Source organism: Mesoplodon bidens (assembly GCF_964165515.1).
Source record: "Mesoplodon bidens genome assembly, chromosome: 12".
Taxonomy (NCBI): Eukaryota; Metazoa; Chordata; class Mammalia; order Artiodactyla; family Ziphiidae; genus Mesoplodon; species Mesoplodon bidens.
This window is the reverse complement of record NC_138168.1, coordinates 84,207,408-84,234,525: the sequence shown is the minus strand read 5'-3', so window position 1 is coordinate 84,234,525 and position 27,118 is coordinate 84,207,408. Positions and strand designations below refer to the sequence as shown.

Sequence of the window (27,118 nt, the reverse complement as noted above, 5' to 3'; positions counted from 1 at the left end):
ATTCTGGTGTATCTCATATTAAATACATTTAGTCTTACACTGTGTTTACTTATTTCAAATGAAAGCAGCATTGTAGGGTGAATGCTTGAACCCCACATGTAAAATAAAACTATGGAAAAGCTTAAAAGTTTTTAACTTCTAAGATATCTAAGAAGGAAATAAACTTCATGCTGTATACTTTTCATTGGTTTAGGTCAAAGATTAAAAACAAATTGGAGTCTCCTGGCAGATTGTTTACTGGTAGCCACTCGTGAGTGGTCTGCAGGGGAAGTCTGAAGCACGGCTGAAACGTTTCGCTCTGGGTCCTCGCCTAATCTAATTTCAGTGCTTCCAAAGATTTCTACCAGCTCCGCCCCCAGGAAGAAAGCTTCAGTTTCTTATTCTGACTGCCTTATGTCAGCAGCCGCCGCCTTGCTTCCTCTTCCTGATGGTACTTCCTAGACCGCCCAGAACGCGGTCGTCATGATCTTGCAGAGATAGCTCCATCTGTCAAGCCCTCGGGCCTTCAAACAGCTTAAGCGTTGAGGAATATTTTTCCTGGAATCATTTTAAAATTAATTGGAAGTGGCACTGTGCATCAGTTAAATTCAGGTCTGAGGTGACAAGAACATCTCTATACTCCTTATTTCCCATTCCATTGCAGCTCTAATGGGCTTGGCATCCCGGTGGTGAGAGGTACTCCGTGTGAATGTGAAGGAGCAATTTGGTGACACAGAGACTGAATCAAAGGGACTTGATCAGTTTAAAATGGGACATAATGACTGATGTACTTTCCCTTTTTTTTTTTTTTTTGCCAAGGGTTGGGGGAAATCAGCCGTTTTGGCGTATTGCCAAGATTCCTCTTTAAAAACCTACCAGTTTCCTTTTACAAGTAAAATAGGGCCCCAAGCATCTTATAAAGCATTTTATAAAGTAAGAATGTGCAACACTTACCAGGAAAGATAAGCTCTGCCATAAAAGCCTTCTTGTTCCAGGCCTGACACAAATCAGGCTTAATCACCTCAAGAATGTTCCCAGTCTCACTCCACTGGAGGGAAGGTAGCCTTGATTTCACTTGTGTTTTCTTACTGAGCATAGAAAATTGGGCTCACATGAGCAGATCTCTCTAACCAAAGCCTCGTGGAGTGCAGACCAGATAGCGCACGCTTTCCCCGTAAGCTTTGTTTCAGTATTTCCTGACTGAAATACTTCTAACAATTTTAAGAAGAAATCTTTTTTTTTAATGTGCTGTATATCTTTCCACAACGCAGATTGTGTTGAACATAATTTCACTTTTTCCTGATGACTCAGATATATCAGTTATCATTTGCTTCTGTGCTAACAGATTCTGGGCTTTCATAGTTCTTATTCTTTCTGTACTTCTTCCTGATCCTACTTTGGCTCTTGTTTTTCACCTCCCGCCATCCCGTTTACTTCAGGTTCCTTCTCTGCCCTTGTATTTTCTCCACGGTGCTATCCATTCCAGTGGCTTCATCCACATGCAGACGACTGCCAGGGCTGTGTCTTCAGCGAGACCCCTGAGCTCCTAGCTCACGGGCCTGTTTGACTGGATGCTTGGATGTCCTACCGGTGTGATGTGTGTTTCCACTTGAACTGTCATTTACCCCCCCACACCCATTTCGCCCCCCAACCTACTGCCGGGTCACCCACAGTGAATGGCAATATCATCCATCCTCTAGCAGTGCTGCCTGGACGGAAAAGCTGGACTTGATCAGGACCACACTCCCTCTCACCCCTGTATCTGATCAGCCACCAAGTCTTGCTCCTCCTCCACCCTCACAGCCACTGTAGCTGGGGCACCTTCCTGCCCCAAGATGCTTATCACAGCTAATGTCCCTTCTCCCTGCCTGCCACCTTGCCCCATCACAGCCCTTCTCCCACACCACTGCAGGGATGCGCTGGCCTTCCTCTTCCCCGCACCTCTGCCTTTCTACCATGGGCGGAATATCCATGCTGCGGCCAAAGCCCCACACGCATGAGGGCATTCAACCACCTCCCACCCCCATCTGCCCAAGGACCTCGCTCCCATAATTATCCCCAGCCTTTGATGATCGTCAGTTTTCCCTCTGCTGCAGTGTGTAGGGACGTGCTCTAGTTTCTCCCACCTCTAGAAGTCTTCTCTCCGTGTTCCTCACCCTCCTCCAGGTTCCAGCCCATTTGCCTGCTTCCCATCGTAGAAGAGATTTCTTGAAAAGAGTTGCCTGTGATCACTGTCTCCACTTCCTCTCCTTTTTCTCCTCAGTCTGCTGGTGTGGGTCGCCAGTGCCCTCCGTGTTGCCAGGTTCAGGTCTCGTCGCCATCCTTCTGTGACTTGACCTCTCAGCAACCCCTGACACAAGGGAGCACTCTCCCCTCTCTTGGCTTCTACCCTTTCCACCTCACTGGCCATTTTTGTTCATCTCCTTTTCTGGCTCCTCCCCCGCAGACCTGGAAGTGTTGGCGTGTCCGGTGGCTTCATACTTGCACTCTTCTGTTCTCCATCTGTCCTCAGTCCTCGGTGCTCTTGCCTAGTCCCTGGCATTAAAAACAATCTGTACAATCTGATAATGTCCAAATACGTAGCTCCAGCCTGACCTTCAAACCGCACGTGGTCCATCTCGTCTCACAGGCATGTCAGAGCCCCGCATCCCAGCCAGAAGTTGTGGTTTCCTCTCCTCCTCCCCAGCTTGCTCCTCCCTTAGTCTCTCCCATTTCAGTGAGCGCCACTCCCATCCCCCCGGTCGTTCAAGCCAAAAACCCAGCAGAGAATCATGGTAGATTTCCTTATTTCCCGTCATTCCCTTCACCTAAGCTGTGAGCAAGTCCTGCTTGTTAGCCCAGCTGCTAAACAGAGCCTGGCTCTTTCATCTCTCTCCACCTCCATTCATCTTTTGCCTGGTGTATTGAAACAGTTTCTTGTCTAGTATCTCGGCCTCTCCTTTACTTCCCCTAGAATTTTTTTTCCACGCAGGTATTTTAAAAATGTAGGTCAAATCATGTCACTCTATCTTAAAACCCTTCAGCATCTCCTGTTGAGGAAGTCTCACAGGATGTAGCCCCACCTACCTCTTGAGCCACCACCATCACCTCTCCCATCCCACGCCCACCTCGCCCTGCCAGGCCCTGGGCCTTCTTGTTCCTTCAGCACTCCAGCCTTATGTCTGCGTAGGGCCTTTCTAGCTTTGCCCAGGAAACTCCTTCCCTGGGTCTTTGCAGGGCTGGCTCTGTGTTGCCATCCAGGGTTTCAACCCAAATTTATCTTACCCCCTCAGAGGAGCTTCCCCAGACCATCTAACTGAAGTACAGTAGCCTCTTCATTCCCACCACTCAGTTCCTCTCTGATGTTATCCTGTTTTGTTTTCTTCACGACACTCGTTGCAAAATGAAGTGATATTGACCATTTAAAAATGTTCATCTGTTTTTGCTCTAAGAACATCAATCCTAAGAGTGGAGTTCACCGTGTTCATTGTTGTCTCCTCAGCACCTGCACAGGCCTCCTGGCACAGAGGAGGGATTTAGTGATGAAATCTGGTCACACCGCTTCTGCCACTTCAGTGGCACCCTCTTGCCTTGAGAACACATTCCAGGTTCCTTGAAGAGGTTTGTAAGTTCCTGTGTGGTCTGGCCCCTGCTTATTCTTTAACTCATTGCTTCTCGACCAGGGCCGGGGAGGTGTGTGTGGCAAATTTGCTGTGTCCCAACCGCCCACCTCCACCCACGACGGAGATTCGGCGTGTCTGGAGGTACTGTCTGGGCCGCCATAAGTACAGGAGAGCTACTGGCATCTAATGGGTAGAGGCCAGGGAAGCTGCTGCACATCCTACAGTGCATAGGACAGGCCCCCAAAGAATGATCTGGTCCAGAATGTCAGGAGTGCTGCGGTTGAGAGTCTAGCTGTGCCTCTAATAAGCCTCTGTCACGGTCAGAGGTGTAGCCGTGCTGAAAGGCCATGTGCTTTCTAGCCTCAGAGCCTTGTCCTTGCTGGTCCCCCGCCTGGAACACCCCTTTCCTTCTTCACTGTTCCCAGCTGCTGCTGACCCTCTTTGTTGCCCAGATGGAGTCTGGAGGCAAATTAGTTTTTAAACTTTATAACGTGGAGTTAATCTGTTTTGCAAGTTTGAAGTTTATAAAGGTAACTTAAGATTACCTCAAACTGAAAGTAACTTCCATACACAAAAATATCCTTTGTGTCTTTTTTTTTTTTAGATGTGTAAAGCTGTTGTTACGGAGGACTAGAGTATTATTTCTATTAAGCCAATTGCAGAGAATAAATGGGCTGAATTAGTAAAACAGCACTTACGCAGTTAGAGCCTATAGCCATAAAATTAAACTCTCAGTTTTTAGATATGATTTAGGATGTTTAAACACATACTAATGAATATTAATTTCTTTGTTTTTCATGTTTTGTGCCACATTAAAATAATTCCTTTTTAATGATTAATACAAGCAGCTTTTTTTTACATTGCATTAAAAATTATGTGTAAGATGATGCCTTTAAAGAACAAAAGTGAGATCTGGGTAACTTATCAGAAGAGTTTGCCAATTCATGTTATAGTATTTGAATACCATAAATAGGAAGTTGGTGCCAGGGTTGCTTTTTGAATGGACATTCTACCTTTATTCTACTCAGTAGACAAAGCTTTGTGGCCCTGCTTTTGTCCTTCCCCCAGCATTCCCAGCATTGCTGATGAAAGAAAATACTTTGAGGTACTGCGATTTGTAAAGATGCCCCACACAAGGATTATGGAGTTAGGTAGATTTTAATATCTATGAGCAACAGAATCACAGCCCACTAATTTTTTAAAAAACTACAATTTGCATTTTATGAGTTTCAAATCACAAGACTTTTAAAATAATTGTGTTTATATAATGTTCTACTTGCATGCTGGTGAGTTTATAGCTTACAATATTAACACTGCTTTCATTGCATCTTGTTTTTTTTTTTTTTTTCAAATCAAGGGTTTTGTGCACGGATTATTTTCTTAAAAGTTTTCCATAGAACAAAACATTTTAAGTAACTTCAAAGGATAAAAATATTCCTTCTGCCTTTGCATATTTATTTTACTGTGTTTCTAGCACTGTAGAATTTTTTTTTTAATTTGTATGTTCTAAGGTGGTAAAGGTGGGCATTAGCTTTGAAAGTAATTAAGAAATCTTTTAGTTTATTCATAGCTTTATCTGAAATTTATGCATCAACCTTGCTAAGAAACCCCAGACAGGCACCATTTTACTTACTCCTTTATTCAAAACTCCAGCACCAGGTGGATTCTCCAGCCCTGCCTTTCCATCTCACTCACCTTTTAGCCCTCTAGCCTTACTTGGCTCAGTTCTGTAGTTATTTCCTCATTCTTTTCTACCACAAACATTTACTGAATCCCTATTCATATAGCAAGCTCTGTTCTGGAGGATAGGGATATGCTGTTAAATACAAGGTGATCCCTTTTGGAGTGACAAATTCATAAGTAATTACATTTAACTGTGTGTGATAAATCCTGTAATGGAGAGAGGTACACAGTACACTGGTGGCGGATTTTTAAAAAGTCAATTCTCCTTGGGAGATTGTAGAAGACTTAGGAGAGCGTGGAATATTTGAACTGGACTCCTAGATGGAAAAAGGGCAGAGGGAGCTGGGGATGAGAGTCCAGGTGGAAGGAATAGAGTGACTTAGTTTACAACCATTCTTGGTCCAGACGCTTGCTAGTCATCTTTATTTCCTGCTTCCTCCTTCCTAAGTGGTGTAACCAAAAGTATTATGGCATAATCCTGCCATCAGCTATAATATTATACTGAATTTTGAATAGATAATTTGAATTAGATTTTCCATTCAAAAGGAATAATGAGCCACCTAAGATAGAAGGTCACTAGGGAGCTGGCTAGCTGTAGTTGGCTTCCCACATCTTCGGGTAGACCTAAGTCATCTGTTCATCGTTTTTTTTTTTTGTTTTTTTTTTTTTTTTTTTTTTTTCTTTTTGCGGTATGCGGGCCTCTCACTGTTGTGGCCTCTCCCGTTGCGGAGCACAGGCTCCAGACGCGCAGGCCCAGAGGCCATGGCTCACGGGCCCAGCCGCTCCGCGGCATATGGGATCCTCCCAGACCGGGGCACGAACCCGTATCCCCTGCATCGGCAGGCGGACTCTCAACCACTGCGCCACCAGGGAGGCCCTGTTCATCGTTTTTAGTTCTTTCCTTCTTATCTCAAGACTTATTGTAAATAAAAGGCTGCTTTGTTTGAGATATTTTTATTTTGGAGAGTGTTATTTTTCTCAAAATTGATGTAGTGTGGCTAAGGGGAAATACCGAAGAGGCAGCTGTCATAGTGATGGTATTTCCGAAGAGGTTCAAACTCTAGAAAGAAAAGGACTGTAGACAAAAGCCGTCTAACTAAGAGTCTTTATGTCCTTGAATTTCATCCTCAAGAACACTTATAAGAAAAATGACTTGACTGGTCAAAGGAATCATTGTAGGAAAAAGGTGAGAACAGGCATCAGGTTAAAACATTTCAAGCTATGACTGGGATAAAAGAAAGAATAGGATGTCAGCCACCATTAAATAAAGATCATTTAAAGATTCTCCTTTTTAATTTGACAAATGGTGACCATAAATCTGACCACCAGGGTGGAGGGAACGCACGTATGTGGTGCTTTTACCATTTTGTGTGTCACAGAGCTTGTACTGTACCATCTAAACAGGGTGCCACCAAGTCACACTGAAACAGGATTGCAGGATCTCCACTGTTGCCACACTTTTCTCACCTCTCACCAACTCCTTTGCTTATTGTTGCTCTCTTCCTGGACTGCAGCTCAGTGGCACAAAGAATGAGAATAGCTTTTCAAGTCCTGAATATAAAATATTCATTTTGTCAAGATTTGGTATTCTAAAATGGAATATATATGTATACACATACACACACATATATATATATATATATATACACACACATATACAATTTTTTTTTTCTGCCTGTGCGGAGGCTGCATGTACCAAGAGCTCCATTAGGGGAGAACATACTGCTTTCTTGGAATGAGAGGAAAGCTTTGAGGAATCATTACATGGTCAGAATTCTGTTTATATAAGTGAGGAGAAAGTACTATTATTTTTGTTTGGACTTTTATAGTTTATTGGGTTTAAGGGTATATATATATATATATATATATATATATATATAAACATATATGTATCAGATGTAAAGTTTTTATTTCCTTAGAAATTTGAAAGGACATTCATAATACTGACCAGAAAAATGCAGAGGAAAGTAAGGTATACTGATGCCATATTGTACTAGCTAATATTTTACTACTTTAATCAATAATCTGGTTTGTGCACTTGGTCAAAATTTGCCATTTTAAGCATATGGAAGATACATCTTCATGCCGATATCAGGCTATATCATCACCATCTTTCTACTCGAGAAGTCGTTTTCGATCAGGACTCTCAATTAGGAGCCTTCCTTTGTCGCGACTGATGACTAGCTCACAGTCGGCTCCTGCCCCTTGTCGTCAGGATCCTGTGACTTCCGCAGTCAGGGTCATGACTGGCATAAAGGCAGCGGAAGCCTTTCCAAATATAAGGTTCTCGAACTGGATACAACGGGAAACAGGAGTCCCACTTTTCCAACGGATGCAGGGAAATGGTGCAGGAGGCCATTGGGAGACAAAGGATACGCACCTGGTTATTCCTGGCAGGGATACAATTAAGAAAATTTAACCTTATTTTCATCTGTATTTAATGGAAATGTTTTTACTTGGCATATGTAGTGAAAACAGAAAATCAGTAATCCCAAGGATCTGGGTTGGCTCATTATACATGCTAAGTGGTGGAGAGAATTCGAGTTCTTAAAATTTTAACTCCAGAATTCATTTGCGAGAGGAGCCCTTCCGCGTCGTCGTCGTCCCCCCCGCAATCAGATCAGACCTGATGTACTTTGTGGAGGCCCTTTTGAGGCCACGAGAGCTGGGCCTGCCTTGCGCAGCCGCTGTAGCAGGCCGCGTCCAAAGGTCCCGGCCTTGCGCAGCCACACTAACGGGCTGAGCAAACGGCCAACGGTCAGAGCTCTCCGCTTTTGAGCTTGTAAGGCTGCCTGCTGCTTTCTTCCTCTCTCTCTTCCTTCACCTCTCGAGTGAGTAGCCATGAGCTGGGCTGTGGGAATGCTGCGGGCCAGCCAGAGAGTGGGTGGTGTGAGAGCGAATTGCCTGTGCCCGGGAGTGGTGCTGAGTCCCCGCCAGCCGGCAGGCATCGCCCACAGGGGCGCCTGGCCCACGGCGCCCGCGTCCAAGATGGGTACGGTCAAGTGTGAGCTTATGAAGAATTTCCCCTCAGAGGAGCCCGTTCGTTGCAATAAGATCTCCATTGTAGGAACTGGATCGGTTGGCATGGCCTGTGCTATCAGCATCCTGTTAAAAGGCTTGAGTGATGAACTTGCCTTGGTGGATGTTGATGGAGGTAGACTGAACGGTGAGACAGTGGATCTTCAGCATGGCAGCCCTTTCGTGAAAATGCCCAATATTATTTCCATCAAAGATTACCTTGCCACTGCCAACTCCAGCCTCGTGATTATCACAGAAGGTGCACGCCAGGAAAAAGGAGAAACACGCCTTAATTTAGTCCAGCGAAATTTGGCCATCTTTAAGTTAATGATTTCCAGTATTGTTCAGTACAGTCCTTGCTGCAAACTGATTGTTGTTTCCAACCCAGTGGATATCTTAACTTACGTAGCCTGGAAGTTGAGTGAATTTCCCCAAAACCGTATTATTGGAAGTGGTTGTAATCTGGACACTGCCCGTTTCCGTTTCTTGATTGGGCACAGGCTTGGTATCCATTCTGAAAGCTGTCATGGGTGGATCCTTGGAGAGTGCGGAGACTCAAGTGTTCCCGTGTGGAGTGGAGTGAACATCGCTGGTGTCCCTCTGAAGGATCGGAGCGTAGATACAGGAACTGATAAAGATCCTGAGCAGTGGGAAAATGTGCACAGAGATGCGGTTGCTAGTGCCTATGAGGTTATTAAACTGAAAGGTTATACTTCTTGGGCCATTGGCCTGTCTGTAGCTGACTTAACAGAAAGCATTGTGAAGAATCTTAGGAGAGTGCATCCAGTTTCCACCAGAATTAAGGGTCTCTATGGAATAAATGAAGAAGTATTCCTCAGTGTTCCTTGTATCCTGGGAGGGAGCAGTATTACCAACCTTATAAAAGTAAAGCTGGCCCCTGGAGAAGAGGCCCCTCTGCAGAAGAGTGCAAAAACACTTCGGGAAATTCAAAAGGAGCTTAAGTTTTAAAGTCGTTTAAAACTACCATTCTGAAGTTATTGAAGAGAGTAGTTACGGAGTTGTGTATGTCCAGTTTTTGAATAAACTTGAATTCCTAAAGGTTGGAAACAGGGAAGGGGGTAGAGTGACTCCCCTGTTTATTTAGGCCCCCCCCAGCTCTTTTATTTAGCCTCCAGATGCTGAATTATACTTTTTAAACAATTCCTAAGTGACTGCATCAAAGAAGGTGTTTTTGTACCACTGATGTACTAGTCCTCACCCTGTGTATGTGTGTGTGTGTGTATAGTTGCCAGTTGTCCCAAAAACTGTGGGATGCAGGTGTTTGTTGTTACAGAAATTGATTTTTTTTCTTTTTTTTTGTGGTACGCGGGCCTCTCACTGTTGTGGCCTCTCCCATTGCGGGGCACAGGCTCCAAACGCGCAGGCTCAGCGGCCATGGCTCATGGGCCCAGCCGCTCCGTGGTATGTGGGATTTTCCCTGACCAGGGCACGAACCCGTGTCCCCTGCATCGGCAGGCGGACTCTCAACCACTGTGCCACCAGGGAAGCCCCTGATTCTTCTCATTAAGTACAGGTTCATTCTTTTGTTCTGCGTGACTTATATCTATGTTCATTTATATACTATTTTTTTTGAAGTTGTAACTTCCTATACAATGTGAAAATAAACATATACACAGAAGCATTTTCTGTAATGGAGCCATCAGCTGTCTTCATTGCCCTATGACAGCCTATCAGCCAGGCTTTCAAAAAGGCATCGTAAAATGGGAGCTAGAAGCAGGTCCTATGTGTACTTGTGTGTGTGTGCATGTTCATGTATATGTACCAGTGAAGCAGGATCATTAAGTAAAAAATGAAAATAATAGTGATTTAGTTGGTAGCTATTATAAAGTATTTAATGCAGTAAAATATAAAGCTTTAGAAAGAGGCCTGAGAGAGGTGGTAACAGTTACTAAAAATAAAGTCTGACTGAAATAATTTTAGAACTGCCTCTGAGAACCTGACCTATTAGCACATTAAATCAAGAAGCACATTATAAATTGTTCTTATTGGGCTGAGTCTTACCTGCAGAGTGTGCCCTGGCCCTAAGACACTCCAGGGTCATCTCTGCTGCTCAGTTGACTTCACATTAACGGAAAGCTTTTGCTTTTGAATTGTGCCCTGTTGTTAATCATTGTCATAAAATTTGGCCATTTTAATGAGTACTTCAGGGATTGTATTTCTCAGAAGGTTACGTGTTCGCTTTTTATTCCTAAATCAATTGACTTTACTACAGATTCTATACTGTATGGGTGTGATACAATGAAGGTTTAGGAGAAAGTAAAGATGCTCGTCTGACCTTTACCTAAATAATGGTACTAATAACTTAGGAAATGAGAATCTTAGTCTTCCTATGCAGTTGAATATTAAATAAATTATATGGTATGTTCAAACATATCTCAGGTTTGATGTGGATATCAATAGGCCTAATCAAAATTGAAATGTACTAGCATCTGCTTTTTTTTTTTGGCTGCATTGGGTATTCGTTGCTGCACACAGGCGTTTCTCTAGTTGCGGTGAGCAGGGGCTACTCTTCGTTGTGCGCGGGCTTCTCATTGCGGTGGCTTCTCTTGTTGCGGAGCACGGGCTCTAGGTGTGCGGCCTTCAGTAGTTGTGGCACACGGGCTCAGTAGTTGTGGCTCGCGGGCTCTAGAGTGCAGGCTCCGTAGCTGTGGCGCACGAGCTTAGCTGCTCCGCGGCATGTGGGATCTTCCCAGACTAGGGCTCGAACCAGTGTCCCCTGCATTGGCAGGCGGATTCTTAACCACTGCACCACGAGGGAAGCCCCTAGCATCTGCTTTCTAAATTAAGCCAGTCCTGCTTAGTTCAGTTTTATCAAGTAGACATAGGACAGTGATCCACCCCCCAAAACTGACCCTTTACTTAACCGTGCTGATCAGAGCTCTCTTACTATTTCATTGAACCATACTATTTCATTGAAAATATCAAAATGTTCTGATTACCCAGGAAGCTGTGTCATATTATGGGATTAATCTATGTGCTGAGCTCCCTGAAGGTGGGAAGAGTGGTGGTTTGATTGTTCCAGGTGGTTCTAAAACCTTTTTAAGCTTAATTGCACCAAGTTTCTCTTCCCCTTTGTCCAGCCCTTGAATTTTTTTTTTTTTTTTTTGCGATACGCAGGCCTCTCACTGCCGTGGCCCCTCCTGTTGGGGAGCACAGGCTCCGGACGCGCAGGCCCAGCAGCCATGGCCCACGGGCCTAGCTGCTCCGCGGCACGTGGGATCCTCCCAGACCGGGGCACGAACCCGTGTCCCCTGCATCGGCAGGCGGACTCTCAACCACTGCGCCACCAGGGAAGCCCAGCCCTTGAATTTTTATTCAGCCATGTTTCAGCCAAATTTAATATAATATTGAAAGGGATCAGAGCCTGCCTTATGTCTGTTTTGTAATTCTCTTCACCAGCTACTTCAGTCAGGATAGGCTGTGTTACACTATAGTAAAAAATAATCTCCAACTGTGTGGCTTAAAATAACAAAAGTTTGGGCTTCCCTGGTGGTGCAGTGGTTGAGAGTCCACCTGGCAATGCAGGGGACACGGGTTCATGCCCCGGTCCAGGAGGATCCCACATGCCGCAGAGCGGCTGGGCCTGTGGTCCATGGCCGCTGAGCCTGTGCGTCTGGAACCTGTGCTCTGCAACAGAAGAGGCCACAGTGGTGAGAGGCCTGCGTACCACAAAAAAATAATAATAATAAAGGTTTATTTCTCTCCTAAACTTCACTGGGTTTACACAACTTTCTAGGGAAGCTGCCCTCAACAGGCTGGCTTCATACCTCAAATTTCTTTGATCTTGAGGCACCACTGCAGCAACACAGATTTCCATGATTGCTATGGAAAGGGAAGAGAGGCCTGGAGAATTGAACACTTGCAATTATGTGCTTCCACCTTGGAAGTGACACACATCTCTCTTCCTCATGTTTCATTAGCCAGAATTAGTTAGATGGTTACCTAACTTCCAGAGGGTAGAGGAGGATACCCCCTGTATCCAGAAGCAGATGAGTGCTGGCTATCAGTGAGTATTGGGTAATAATGTGCCATTTAGCATTCTCAATAACACGGTCACCATTACAAAAAATACGTATTACAGGCTTTTTAAGTCATGTTTATTGAAAGCTGGCACATGAGTAGAGGTTGTAGACGTGCCCTGTCTTTTCAGGTCACAGAACCAGGGTGGTTGTGGGTAAAGACCCCGGCTATCAGTCAGGCAATGATACTCATAAACCAGATCACCACAGGTGGGTTAACCTCTCTGACCTCTGGTTTCTCAAATGTAAAGTGGTGGTCCTCATTTCTGCCACACGGAATTGTGAAGACTAAATAAAAGCCTACTGCTTGGCACAGTGTCTGGCATATAGGTGATCTCACATGGCAGACATTGTTAGTCCTGTTCAGGGAACATTTATAGTCTTATTCTGTTTTATGAAGATGCTGACCTTCCAGGTTCTTCAAACTTACCATTGGCACTGTAATTATTGACACATCCGAAGGCTTTCTCATCCGTTGGTCCTATAGAGCTTTCATTATTCTAACCGCAGCACCGAGGCTGGCAGCAGTCCTGTACCTGCAAGTGAGGAACCTGAAGCTGAAGGAGCTAGTCAACCGCAAAGACACGTTAAAACTTCAAGCGTTTTTTTGTTTTTTTTGTGGTACATGGGCCTCTCACTGTTGTGGCCTCTCCCGTTGCGGAGCACAGGCTCCGGACGCGCAGGCTCAGCGGCCATGGCTCACAGGCCCAGCCGCTCCGCGGCATGTGGGATCTTCCCGGACCGGGGCACGAACCCGTGTCCCCTGCATCGGCAGGTGGACTCTCAACCACTGCGCCACCAGGGAAGCCCTAAAACTTGAAGCTTTTAATTCCAATAGCTGTCTACTTATTAGAATAAATGCTGTAAAGGTTTTCTCAAATTAAATTGGGGCCATAGCCTCAGCTTTTAAGTAATTTTTCAGCACACTATATATTAGACCAGAAGTTTTCGTCTTGTTTTTTTCCTTGCCAAGACATGCATGGTAAATGTATAGCATATCCCATGTTTCACTCCTGGCATACCGGCTAAATCGCCCTTCAAAAAGCTGTTGAGGTGTGAATGAGAGTAGTAAACATTACTGAAGACATGATCTTGAATCTATTTTTTTTGGTTTTTTTGCGGTACGAGGGCCTCTCACCACTGCGGCCTCTCCCGTCCTGTAGCACAGGCTCCGGACGCACAGGCTCAGCGGCCATGGCTCACGGGCCCAGCCGCTCCGTGGCACGTGGGATCTTCCCGGACCGGGGCACGAACCCGTGTCCCCTGCATCGGCAGGCGGACTCTCAACCACTGCGCCACCAGGGAAGCCCTTGAATCTATTTTAATATCTAAAAAGTCAATCAGAATGTCCATGTTAGTGACAAATTACTTGTAATACATTTTCCAATTGTCATAACACTCTTTGAGAACTGCTGCCTTGGAGAGTGGTAGTTTCTGATAATATTACAACCCTGCACTGTTGGGACACAAACATTGGGACTTAAGGATGCGGTTCTTGGAGAAGTGGGCTCATTGCCTAGGGAGTGCCATTTGTGTCTTAGTCTTTGTGGAGAGCAGCCCCTGGAGTTGTGCAGTACAGAGTGGCCCTGTTTAGAAGGGTAGATTTGTGGTCCATAATCATGGAAAAATTCTCCCTGGTCAGAGACGAAAGAGGAAAGAGGAGGACTGCAGGGAAGAGGTCCCAGAATTTGGAAGATGCTTCAGAGTAAAGCTGAGTTGCTAGATGGAGACTCAAGTTCCCAGCATGCCCCATCCTCACCAAACTTTTGGGGTTTTAGGGTAGGGGGATGGTTCTGTGGCAATAGCTGTAATTATTATTGTGGAATTCAGTACATTTATTTTATAACGATTTTTGCTTAAATGTACTCAATCCCTAAATCTTTTGTCAAGCACATTTTTAAGCAGGGGAATGTTCTGTTGGCCTGTACTAGAGTATCACTGATAAGACCAGCACATCTGATCTGCATATCAGCAATTGAAACAGGTGGAAAAAACTGAAGGTTTTCGTTCACTATCCATATACTATAAATAGTACAAGCTTAAAAACTTTCTATGAGCCCTACTGTTGAAAGCAACTTGAGGCCCTGTTTATAAGTAGGGTATAAGTAAAGACTCTGGGTTTCCATTCCCACAGCTGTAAAATTAAAAAAAATTTTTTCATTGAAGTACAGTTGATGTACAATATTATATAAGTAACAGGTATACAATATAGTGATTCATAATTTTTCAAGGTTATACTCCGTTTACAGTTCTAAAATATTGGCCATGTACCCTGTGTTGTAGAATATATCCTTGTAGCTTATTTTATACATAATAGTTTGCACCTCTTAATCCCCTACCCTTATGTTGCTCCTCCCCCCTTCCCTCTCCCCAGTGGTAACCACTGGTTTGTTCTCTGTATCTGAGTCTGTTTTCTTTTTTGTTATATTCACTAGTTTGTTGTATTTTTTAGATTCCACATATAAGTGATATCATACAGTATTTGTCTTTCTCTGTTGGACTTATTTCACTTAGCATAATACCCTCCAGGTCCATCCATGTTGTTGCAAATGGCAAAATTTCATTCCTTTTTATCACTGATTAGTATTACATTGTATATATATATACCACATCATGTTTATCCAGTCATCTGTTGATGGACACTTAGGTTGCTTCCATATCTTGGCAATTGTAAATAATGCTGCTATGAACATTGGCGTGCGTGTATCTTTTCGAATTAATGTTTTTGTTTTTTTCAGATATATGCCCAGGAATGGAATTGCTGGGTTATATGATTCTTCTCTTTTCAGTTTTTTGAGAAACCGCCATCCTTTTTTCCACAGTGGCTACACCAATTTACATTCTCACCAACAAAGAGTACAAGGGTTCCTTTTTCTCTGCATCCTCGCCAACATTTGTTATTTGTGTCCTTTTTGAGGATAGCCATTCTGACAGGTGTGAAGTGATATCTCATTGTAGTTTTGATTTGCATTTCCTTGATGATTAGGGATGTTGAGCATCTTTTCATGTGCCTGTTGGCCATCTGCATGTCCTTTTGAAAAAATGTCTGTTCAGTTCTTCTGCCCATTTTGTAATTGGGTTTTTTTTTTTAATTTTGAGTTGTATGAGCTGTTGATATTTGTTGGATATTAACCCTGTATCGGTCATATTATTTGCAAATATCTTCTCCCATTCAGTAGGTTGTCTTTTCGTTTTGTTGATGGTTTCCTTTGTACAAAACCTTTTAACTAGGTCTCATTTGTTTATTTTTGCTTTCATTTCCTTTGCTTCAGGAGACAGCTATGTCAAAGAATGTTCTGCCTGTGTTTGCCTCTAGGAGTTTTATAGTTTCCAGTCTTACACTTAGGTCTTTAATCCATTTTTAAATTTTTGTGTATGGTGTTAGAGAATGTTCTAATTTCATTCTTTTACTTGTAGCTGTCCAATTTTCCCAGCACCACTTACTGAAGAGGATGCCTTTTCTCCACTGTATATTTTTGCCTCCTTTGTTATAGATTAATTGACCATAGGTGCATGGGTTTATTTCTGGGCTTTCTGTTCCATTGATCTATGTGTCTGTTTTTGTGTCAGTATCATACTGTTTTAATTACTGTAGCTTTGTATTATAGTCTGAAGACAGGGAGTGCGATTCCTCCAGCTCTGTTCTTCTTTCTCAAGATTGCTTTGGCTATCTGGGATCCTTTGTGTTTCCATACAAATTTTAAAGTTATTTGTTCAAGTTCTGTGAAAAAATGCCATTGGTATCTTGATAGGGATTGCATTGAGTCTGTAGATTGCCTTGTGTAGTATGGTCTTTTTAACAATATTAACTCTTCCAACCCATGAACATGGTATATCTTTCCATCTGTTGGTGTTGTCTTTGGTTTCTTTCATCACTGCCATAGTTTTCCAAGTACAGGTCTTTTACCTTCTTAGGTAGGTTTATTCATTGGTATTTTATTCTTTTTGATGCAGTGGTAAATGGGATTGTTTCCTCAATTTCTCTTTCTGATAGTTAATTGTTAGTGTACAGAAATGCAACAGATTTCTGTATATTAATTTTGTATCCTGCAACTTTACCAAATTCATTGATGAGTTCTAGTAGTTTTCTGGTGGCATCTGTAGGATTTTTTTTATGTTTAGTATCATGTCATCTACAGACAGTGACAGTTTTACTTCTTCCTTTCCAATTTGTATTCTTTTTATTTCTTTTTCCTCTCTGATTGCTGTTTCTAGGACTTCCAGTACTGTGTTGAATAAAAGTGGTGAGAGTGGACATCCTTGTCTTGTTCCTGATCTTAGAGGAAGTACTTTCAGCTTTTCCCGTGGGGTTTTTTGTTTGTTTTTGTTTGTTTTTTGTTTTGGCTCTATTTATTTCTGCTCTGATCTTTATATTTATTTCCTTCTACTAACTTTGGGTTTTGTTTGTTCTTCTTTCTCTAGTTCCTTTTGGTGTAAGGTTAGGTTGTTTATTTTATATTTTTCTTGTTTCCTAAAGTAAGCTATATCACTATAAACTTCCCTCTTAGAACTACATTTGCTGCATCCCACAGGTTTTGGATCATTGTGTTTTAGTATTCATTTGTGTCTAGGTACTTTTTAATTTACTTTTGATTTCTTCAGTGATCCATTGGTTGTTTAGTAGTATATCGTTTAGCCTCCACTATTTTTTGTTTTCTGTAGTTTTTTTCTTGTAGTTGATTTCTATTATCAGTGTTCATATCAGAAAAGATGATGGACATCATTTCAACTTTCTTAAATTTACCAGGGCTTGTTTTGTGGAAACGTGATCTATCCTGACCCATGTGCACTTTAAAGGAATATGTATTCTGCTGCTTTTGGATGGAATGTTCTGTGTATATTAAGTTCATCTGGTCTAATGTAGCATTTAAAGCTAGTGTTTCTTTATTGATTTCCTGTCTAGATAATCTGTCCATTGATGTAAGTGGGGTGTTAAAGTCCCCTACTATTATTGTGTTACTCTCAGTTTCTCCCTTTATGTCCGTTAATATTTGCTTTATATGCTTAAGTGCTCCTATGTTGGGTGCATATATATTTACAATTGTTATCTTTTTCTTGGACTGATCCCTTGATCATTATGCAGTGTCCTTCTTTGTTTCTTGTAACAGCCTTTATTTCAAAGTCTATTTTGTCTGATGTAAGTATTGCTACCTTGGTTTTCTTTTGATTTCTATTTGCATGGAATACCTTTTTTCATCCCCTCACCTTCAGTCTGTGTGTCTTCAGATCTCGTGTAGGCAGCACGTATATGGGTCTTGTTTTTGTATCCATTCAGGCACTCTGTTTTTTAACTGGAACACTTCCATTTACATTTAAGGTAATTATTGATATGTATGTTCTTTTGACATTTTGTCAATTATTTGGAAGTTGTTTTTGTAAGTCATCAAGTCACAAAAGAACAAAAGAAGGGGGAAAAAAAGACCATCTTTAGTGTTATGTTTGGATTCCTTTTTGTATATGTGTATATCTATTATAGATAATTTGTTTTTTGGTTACCATGAGGTTTTTATATAGTGAGATCATATGTGTATACATAGTTGTTTTATATATATATATGTATATATATAGTTGTTATATATACATAGATATATATGAATTACATATATATTTGTTTTAAGTTGCTGATCTCTTAATTTCAAATGCATTTTAATAACCCTGCATTTCTACTCTCCTCCCCTCACAATTACTGTTTTTGATATCATATTTTACATCTAATTGTTTTGTGTATCCCTTAACTGCTTATTGTGAATATAGATGATTTTACTACTTTTGTTTTTTAACCTTCCTACTAGCTTTGTGTGTGGATGACTTCCTACCTTTACGGCATGTTTGCCTTTTTACCATTGAGCTTTTCAGTTTGTAATTTTCATGTTTCTAGTTGTGGCATTTTCTTTTTTGCTTAGAGAAGTTCCTTTAACATTTCCTGTAAAGCTGGTTTGGTGGTGCTGAACTCTCTTAGCTTTTGCTTGTCTGTAAAGCTTTTGATCAATCAAATCTACACAAGAGTCTTGCTGGATAGAGTATTCTTGGTTGTAGGTTTTTCCCTTTCATCACTTTAAATATATGGTGTCACTCTTCTGGCCTGCAGAGTTTCTGCTGAAAAGTCAGCTGATAGCCTTATGGGAGTTCCCTTGTATGTTATTTGTTGCTTTTCCCTTGCTGTTTTTAATATTCTCTCTTTACTTTTAATTTTTGCCATTTTAATTGTGTGTCTTGGTGTGTTTCTCTTTGGGTTAATCCTTTATGGGACTCTCTGGATGTCTATGGCTGTTTACTTTCCCAGGTCAGGGAAGTTCTCCTCCCCCTTCTCTCTCTTTTCCTTCAGGGACCCCTAATGTGAATATGAGTATGTGACGGGGGATTTTTGCAGAAACTAATGCCTGTGGCCAGCCATTTTTATTTTGGTTGGCCAAAAAGTAATTGTTATTATTGCACTAACACTTGTGGGTTATTACATTCAGTAGTTAAACCTGACACACCTGTAAAGTCTTCTAATTTTCATGAAATGTTGTCTTCAATCCACTCTTTTGTAGTAGCAAAGGAGCATTCTCCAGCACCGTGAGTTTTCACTTTCTGTATCAGAATCAATCACTAAGGTTTTTTGTCTTTTTTTTGGTCTTATATTCACATCATCTGAATCAGAACTGTATTCTGAAGAACTATCATCTTCTGAGACACCAGTCGACATGTTGCTCAGACAGTCAGAGAAAGTACCTGCATAAAATTCACCAAAAAATTCTTCTTCACTCAAAATTTCATGATGCATCATTTTTGAAAATTTTACGTTTGTAATATACACAGTTGGCACAAAAACCTAACAGTGCAAAATGTAAGTGATAACAACAATCATAAGTTGTATAATGAACCCTTGATCAATTTTAAGCTCCAACTGCTTTGCACAGTGATGTTAATTGTATCACTCTCTAAAAACATACTGATAACGTCTCTGGTCAGAGATGTTAAACTGCCTTCATTTCTTTTCATTCTTTTTTGTGTTCAGCATCAGTCGTTTCCACTATGTCTTTTCTGTCTTCTAGCTCACTGATCTGTTCCTCTGTATCATTCAGTCAACTTGATTCCTTCTAGTATATTTTTCATTTCAGTTATTGTATTCTTCATCTCTGTTTGGTTGTTATTTTCTAACTCTTTGTTAAAAACTTCTGACTTCTTGCTCTATGCATCCATTCTTCTCCTGAGTTGTTTGTTCATCTTTACAATCACTACCCTGAACACCTTCTTGGGTAGATTGCCCGTCTCCACTTCACTTCATTCTTCGTCTGGGGTTTTACCTTGTTCCTTTGTCTGGAGCATGTTCCTCGGTCACCTCATTTTGCCTGTGTTTTGTTTTGTTTTGTTGTTTTAATGTATATGGTAGGTTAGTTACGTTTCCAGACCTTGGAGAAGTGGCCTTCTGTAGGAAACACCCTGTGTCCCAGCAACACAATTCCCTCTTATCACCCAAGCCATATGCTCTAGGAGTTCCCCCTATGGTTGGTCCTTCTCTTGTGACAGGCTGACTGTGTGGGTGGTCTGGTAGGTTTGGTTGGCCCCCAGTCCAGTGGGGTGCCAGACCCTGCCTTGTGCGGAAGCTGCCGACTGCTGGTTGACAGGGCCGGGTCACAAAGCAGCTGACTGCAGAACCTCAGGGGGCCCTGGGGCTAGTGCTGGCTCACTGGTGTGTGGAGTCAGGGTCCAGAAGATTCTGGGGCCGTTGTCTGCCCCCAGGTGGATGAAGCCAGGTCCTGGCGTTAGTGCTAGACTACTGGCAGGCAGAGCCTGGTCCTGGAGTCTGGTTACAGGGCCCAAGGGTCTTAGAGCTGGTGTCAGAGGGCTGGTTGGGTGGGGGTGTTCCTGACACAGTTGGGTACAGGGTCCGGGGTGTCCCAAAGCTTGTGTTGGCCTGCTGGTGGGGAGGCTGGTCCAGAGGCTAGAGCAGGCTTCCTGGAGGGCTGGGGCAGGCCCAGGAGATTCTGGAGCTGGTGCCTTCCCACTGGTAGGTGGGGCTGGGTCTTGGACCCTCTGGTGGACAGGGCCATGTCTAAAGGCAGCTGGGCTCATGAGGTCTTAAGGCAGCTGTCTGCTGATGGGTGGGGCTGTGTCCCCAACCCAGTTAGTCGCTTGGCCTGAGGCATCCCAGCACTGGGTCAGGTCTTGGCACTAATGAGCCAGAGGGAGGATTCCACAATGGCACCCACCAGCACCAGTGTCCAAGTGGTAGGAGGAGCTCCCAAGAATGGCTGCCACCAGTGTCTGTGTCCCCAAGGTGAGCTGCAGTTGCCTCCTGCCTCTCCAGGGGACTCTGCAAGACCAGCAGGTAGGTCTGACCCAGGCTCCTACCAAATTACTGCCTTTGTCCTGGATCCCAGAACATGTGAGATTTTGTGTGTGCCCTTTAAGAGTGATGTCTCTATTTCCCTAGTCCTCTGGGGCTTCTGAAATTAAGCCCCACTGACATTCAAAGCCAAATTCTCTGGGGGCTCCTCTTCCCAGTGCAGGACCCCCAGGCTGGGGAGCCCGACATGGGCCTCAGCACTCTCACTTCTGTGGGAGAACCTATGCAATGTAATTATTCTCTAGTCTGTGGGTCACCCACTTGGGGATATGGGACTTAACTGTATTACCAGGCCACCATTCCTACTCGTCTCCTTCTGGTTCCTTCTTTACGTCTTTTGTTGTAGAAGATCTTTTCTGGTAGGTTCTGATCTTTTCATCCATGGTTGTTTTGCACTTAGTTGTGATTTTGGTGTGCTCGTGAGAGGAGGTGAGCTCACGGTCTTTCTTCTCTGCCACGTTGACTGAACTCCTCCACAGCTGTAAAATTAAAGAGGACTAAATGGTGTTCTTTTCCCACTTGTCTCCCTTCCTTCACTTTGCTCTGAAGCCTGTCTGTTCCTAGTTGGCTATTTTTCAGATATGATTCCTTCTAGTGGTTCAGTTACTCACTTATGACCCTGGGAAACAAGTAAATAATACTTAGGAAATTAGAGGAAGGAAAAAAAATGGGGCCAAGAGGAGGAAATGGGGGGAACACAAGCCCCCATGCTGAAGTGGAGCAGCCACTCGGCACTCTCCTACCCAGGCCTCATGAGTGTCCCAGCCTCTGCCTTCTCAGCGACTGACCTTTTCCAGATTCCTGAGAAGGTGGGATGGTAAGTGATTCTGTTCATGTCCTGGCTGTCTGATACCCCACTGGAAAACTCTGTCATTAGGCTCAGTTCTAACAGGTGTTCAACCAGAAAGGTAAAGGGAAAGAACCGAGCAGCGCGTTGCAGATCCTGGCCAGAGATGTCTTTCAACTGAGAAAGCCCATGCAAGATTCTTCAAGGGGGGCACTCTTGGGATTTTGGACAAAGCAGTTCTTTTTGTTGGCCACCCTAGACATTTAGCACCACCCCACGTCCCCACACACCCCCAATGCAAACAGTAATCCCCTGCGACTGTGACAGCCAAATTGTCAGGATTCTCTACTCGAGAACTGCAATTTAGAACTACATTTCCAGTCAGGGATACAGTACTGCCTTTAGTTGAAAACCTTTCATCACACTACAAACTAGAGAGCTGCATGGAAGAGGGGGTTAGGGAAAGACACACATGTCGCGCGCGCGTGTCTTCCTTCAAGACTGCTGTCTGAGACCCAAACACAGATGGTGGGCATGGACCTCCTCCAGACTACATACGATGGATAACCTTATATGTCTTCCAGTATCACAATATTTAAACCAAAATGATATAACTATAAATTAATGCTTTTGACAAACATACCACAATATTTATATCCATATGAGCTTTGTTCTTGGAACAGTACATTTTGATGATGCTGTAGTGACAACAGCTAATAGATATTGAGGACTACCAGGTGCTGTGCTTTATGTACTCACTCTCACTTAATCCTCACTACTCTGTAAGCAGGTAATTATCTCCATTCTGCACACATGGAAACTACCCCTTAGAATAAGCAGATTTCCCAAGCAGTGGAGTTGGGCTTTGAACAGAGAGGTGTATCTGATACCAGGGTCTGTGCTAAAATGGTGCTACAATGACTGGAATAAATGACTAGGAATTTACAAGTCCCAACAGGATGCACCACCTGAATTTGGAAACACTACAAGGATTCAGCTTCAAATTGAAATAAGTAAGCATCAAGATAAAAAGAAAAAATACTAGCCGACTCTCAAAAATCACTCCAAGAATGACTTACATTTTGCTGTGAGTCCAGGGTGCTTCACAGATCTGACTGAGGAGATCTGTGTCCTTGGGAAGTAATGGTTGGGATATGGCTGATGAGAACACGGCAGTGCTGTGCTGTAGTGCTTCTGAAATCCTATCTTCAGAACAGGACCATCTGAGTGAAAAGAATGAATCAAAGAGTGTGGGTCTAGTATTACCTAAGGTCAAGATTATCCACCTCCCATAAATTAGTGTTCCCCTCGCTCAGGGCGGTGCGCACTTAGGTGGGGCTGACACTGCATGTCAAGATCTTCCAACCTCCTGCTGACTCCCGGATTCCAAATCACCCTCTGCTGAGAAAACCTCTACGTAGATTTTCAACACTGTCGGCACATAAAAGCATTCTACTGTATCTGCCGTTGATTCCTTCTTTATTTACCCCCTACTAAGTGACTTCTCCCCACTCCGTCCCTCTGACCCCCAAATTCTTTAAGTTTGAATGGCTTCAGTATGTTTATTTAGATAGAAATCCCATTCTCAGCTGCATCTTTATATATGAAGGCCAACAACACATACCATTCTTCTGGTAGGAAATAAATGTCATTGAGGGTTGACGATTTAGAGCATGTTGCCTTCCAGATTTAGAGTGGAGTTTTATGTTATTTAAGGCCCAATAGACTTATACTTGGAAAAAGAAAAGAGGTGTCTCATTGTCTTTCAAGGCAGCGAGAACAGTCTTTACCTTTTGTTGGTCTTCCTTTGCCCGGTATCCACAGCAATGATGTATCAGTCGGTCAGCAACGGGGTACGTCTCTAATTGCTTTGGCTCTTGTCCCCATCTTTTAACATCTGATGACTGATTTTTTCATCTTTCAGATAAAAGACTTTCGAAGTAAAATGCAATCAATATTTCCAGCAATTCCCAAGAACTCTGAATCGGCTGTTGAATGGGAGGAAGCATTGAAATCCAAATGAGATGAGCATGGTGGGTGAAGTCCAGAACGATTGATATGGGAAAAGCTGACTTTGGAGATGTCACAACAGCAAAGGGACTCGATGGATTTCTCCTCAGGAACACATGCAGATTGTTGAGTGAACCTGTGGGATGGATGGCATTCAGTGTCCTCATAGGAGGCCGACAGTCATTTCTGTGTGCTGTACTTTATTACAACTGATTTGGTTATGTTCATGTGGGGGGGGGTGTTGGAGGGAGGGCAACGTTTTCCCAAAGTTAGGAAGACTATTTAAAAATATATGGGTACCTTCTCGATGTGGAGGAAATCCCAGGGGAAATACTTTTATGCCTGTAACAGTTGAAACCAAGTTTTTTACCTGAAAAAAAATTTATAACGTATGATTAAAAATCTTTATAAACAGACTCCTAACAGCAGTAGTACCTCTAAGTCTAATTAAATAAGTTTCAGCAGCCTTTCTTGTCCGTATGTGGCTGTCAGAACTCGGAGGACTTGCTCCTGTTAGGCAGACTCCAAAGTGACGGGTTAATGAGTGAATCCTGTCCATCAGGCACTGGGTGTGGCTCTCTTGTCCTGAACACAGTCTTTGATTTGTATATGCCAGTCATTTACCTGACAGCCTCACCTTAGGCCTGTAAATTCTTAGACAAGAAGCCAGTAACAGATTATGATAACTTGAAAGGATAATCATGTGAAAATGATGATATTATGGGTATAAAATGTACTTTTTTGACAAGTTGGTTCTGGGTCCCTAAACACTGACTGACAGTTTATAGCTTTATTTCAGTTGTCAATATAAAAATAGTCCAATTATCACCTATCTTAACAAATATTTTTAACCAAAAAGATACCTGAGAACTCAGTCTCAGGTAAATTAAATTTTAAGAAAAGTACTTTAACATGTCAGTATGACCAGAAAATTAACCTCTGGTTGAATATCATTGTGTATTTTCTTTATAATTGCTTAGGCTTTAATTAACAATCAGTTTTAAAAAGTACATTGAAATTTATCTGTTAAAATGAAACCTTTTAGTTTTAAGAAAAAATTTTAAATGAGATGTCAAGTGCCTAATGTAACATTTTTCTCTGGACTGTTACCCTATTAAAGCTGCTGTATTGTTAATTAAACACGTGTAATCAGCACCTGGGATTCATATGTAACCTGTTTAAAATCCAAGACTAAAAGAAAAGGATTGTGAAATTTATCTCAGGGTATGTGGAGTAGCAAAAACTCTTCACCCACCTTTCATTTTTAACTAAATCTCTGCTAACAAAATATCTCTAGTCTTTGAATGCAATGAAGGAAGGAAATCGGGAGGAAAACTGAACAGGTTTTTGTCCCTATTATGAGTCTGAGTCTAGGTGGGTGGTGGGTGTGCCACCACCCACCTGGAAGCCTAAAGGAAGGAATGTTTGAGTGCATATTTGTGTGACATGCCTAAGGTTTACAAAACCCTTCCCATATGCGCCTGTTGTCCTTGAGGGATGGCGGGGGGACTCCCATAAGAATGATGGTGATCACCTGCTGAGGAAAGGTTGATGGGGACATTCCCTAGAACAGGTACCAAGCATAGGCTCCAGTTGCATTTTAAAAGCCAAAATGAAGTAACAAAGATGAAAGTTAAAAGAAAAACAAGCAATATGACTGACTAAAGTGATTTTTTTCTACAGTCAGAACTCAGATATCAGAAGATGTAGTCATTTGTCTATTTTATACCAGAGGCATATTGTTAAACTGGTTAATGGAAAGGAAAAGTGTTTAACAGATAATGCTACTCTTTATGTGAAGTACCATCTGTGTACTGAGTTCTGAATGTTCCTGGATATGGAAGAGAGGAAGTGTTATGGAATTTCAAGTTTGCCTCCTTTGCTGTCTTCATCTTGGGTAGAGTATGATAAACAGAATCACATTTATCTCCTGGAGCATAAAGAGTTTTAATCAGCCTATCAACCAGGATGACATTTTTCACAGACTTAAAAAGGAATAGAACAGACATTATCTTGCCATAAGCAATCCATTTCATGGAGACTGAACACTAGAAATCTTTTGAAGGATGGGTAACACAAGCCATTTCCATCTCACGTGTAAGCCACCATTAAGGCAGCTCCCGTAAGAACGCTGCTTTCACTGGTTGAACGCTAAGCTTTGGGGTCTCGGCACCAAGCTGTTGGAGAAAGCAGCATGGAGTATATAGAGAGACCGTAGTGGGCAGGGGGTGACTTCCAGGGCCTCAGGATTCATTCAAGGGGAAAAACAAACGCCTATTCTGGTAGGTTCTTGCTGCCCTGTAAAAACGTATCCGTGGGCGGCTGCTCTTTTCAGAGTTAAGAAAATACACTTTCTGAACAAACTGGGAATGAAAACAGGGCCCAAGACGCCCGGCAGCCTGTCTCTACAAGAAGCAAAGATCCTAACGACGGGAGAGGCAGTGAGCCGCTGCCCAGGCCCCGCAGAGCCGAGGTGTGACCGCAGGTGACCCTCCCTCCATCGCACTGACACAGGCTGACGCTGGAAAAAACCTGCCTCAGCTGCTCGGTCAAAAGGGGGCACCTGATCACCTCGCCTGTCGTATATTCTGCTTAGTCTCATGGATAGTGTGGGACTCAGCTTGCAAATTAATCCTTGTAACCTAAGAGGAACGTAAAAGAAATGAAGCGGGGGGGGGGGGGAAGCCCATGGGGACAAAGGTAATTAAAATCCACTGAATTGAGCAGTTTCACTTGGGGCAAAATTTAATCTCTCCTAGGTTTGGTTCTGTATCTTCTTTAAAACTAACATTTAAGTACAAATGAAAATCAGGGAAAATATAAAAATTCTCCAAAATAGTTAAATTTCTCATGAAAGTTAGCAAAATACACATTTTTATAGAATTTTATCAAGTGCAAGTGAGATGTTTTTCCTTTCTGCCGAGTCACTGAGTTATATGTCAAGTACTTGGGTTTCTGTGTTGGTGTTATCAGGATTAATAATCAAAGGCTGTGCTTTTGTGAGTCTACAAGAGGAAAGAAAGCATCTCCCGAAAGCAGTGACATTAATCTTGTAACAATGAGTGAGGCTGTTAGCAGATTTTGTCTGATGGCAGATTACTCAGTTTTGGAGAAAATTATAGTAGCACAGTTATCAAGAAGCACGCAGAGTTCAACTTTTCTGCCCAAGTACTAGTGGAGTGATTCAGGACCTTAATTTATATTTCTCACATAAGCTAGGTGAGGCCTTTTGCCTTTGGTGAGGCAAGATCACTTACTAAAAAAGAAAACAAAACCATAGTAAAAAACAAAAACAAAAAACAATAAATGTATATTGTTGTTGAACGTATATTGTTGAATGTATATGAACAATATTGTATATTGAATGTATAAATGTTCTTAATGACAGAAGAGTAAAAGCCATTATTCATGGACTCCCCTAAGAATCTAAATTAGGCAAACCAAGGAAGCTGGGCACATTTATAGAACACCTTCTACCTGCTTACCTGAAAACGCTCCAGAAATTCATCCTCACACTGCCCCTGACGCCCCGGGCTTAGGTGGGAGTGTAGGTCTGCAGCCCAACAGAAAACACCACAGGACACAGCCAGGGGGCTGCCTGGAACTCCAGCACGAGGGCCCGCTGTCTGCAAAGAACAAGTGGACAAAGCTGAGCATAAAAGCTTGG

The 27,118-nt window shown here is 42.7% G+C and overlaps 2 protein-coding genes and 1 long non-coding RNA gene across 3 annotated transcripts in view; 2 read left to right on the top strand and 1 right to left on the bottom strand.

The window, feature by feature from the left end:
* Positions 1-24,606, top strand: part of TMEM242 (transmembrane protein 242) — a 56,945-nt gene extending 32,339 nt beyond the window's left edge. Inside the window, exon 4 of the mRNA XM_081250696.1 lies at positions 23,366-24,606. Within this exon, the coding sequence (XP_081106822.1) occupies positions 23,366-23,464 (99 nt within the window). The 3' untranslated portion in view covers positions 23,465-24,606. The remainder of the gene's footprint in view (positions 1-23,365) is intronic.
* LDHAL6B (lactate dehydrogenase A like 6B) lies at positions 7,183-9,973 on the top strand. The gene has a single exon (XM_081250695.1). The coding sequence runs from the start codon at positions 8,106-8,108 to the stop codon at positions 9,249-9,251; it is 1,146 nt and encodes a 381-aa protein (XP_081106821.1). The 5' UTR covers positions 7,183-8,105; the 3' UTR covers positions 9,252-9,973.
* Positions 20,974-23,353, bottom strand: LOC308625997. The gene is made up of 3 exons (XR_014017182.1): positions 23,232-23,353; positions 22,521-22,664; positions 20,974-21,133 (listed from the first exon to the last, which is right to left on the bottom strand). It is a non-coding gene; the product is annotated as an uncharacterized lncRNA (long non-coding RNA).
* Positions 24,607-27,118: the final 2,512 nt, after the last annotated feature.

Excerpts from the sequence above, each read along its gene's own strand:
- LDHAL6B (XM_081250695.1), top strand. The coding sequence starts at position 8,106 with ATGAGCTGGGCTGTGGGAATGCTGCGGGCCAGCCAGAGAGTGGGTGGT.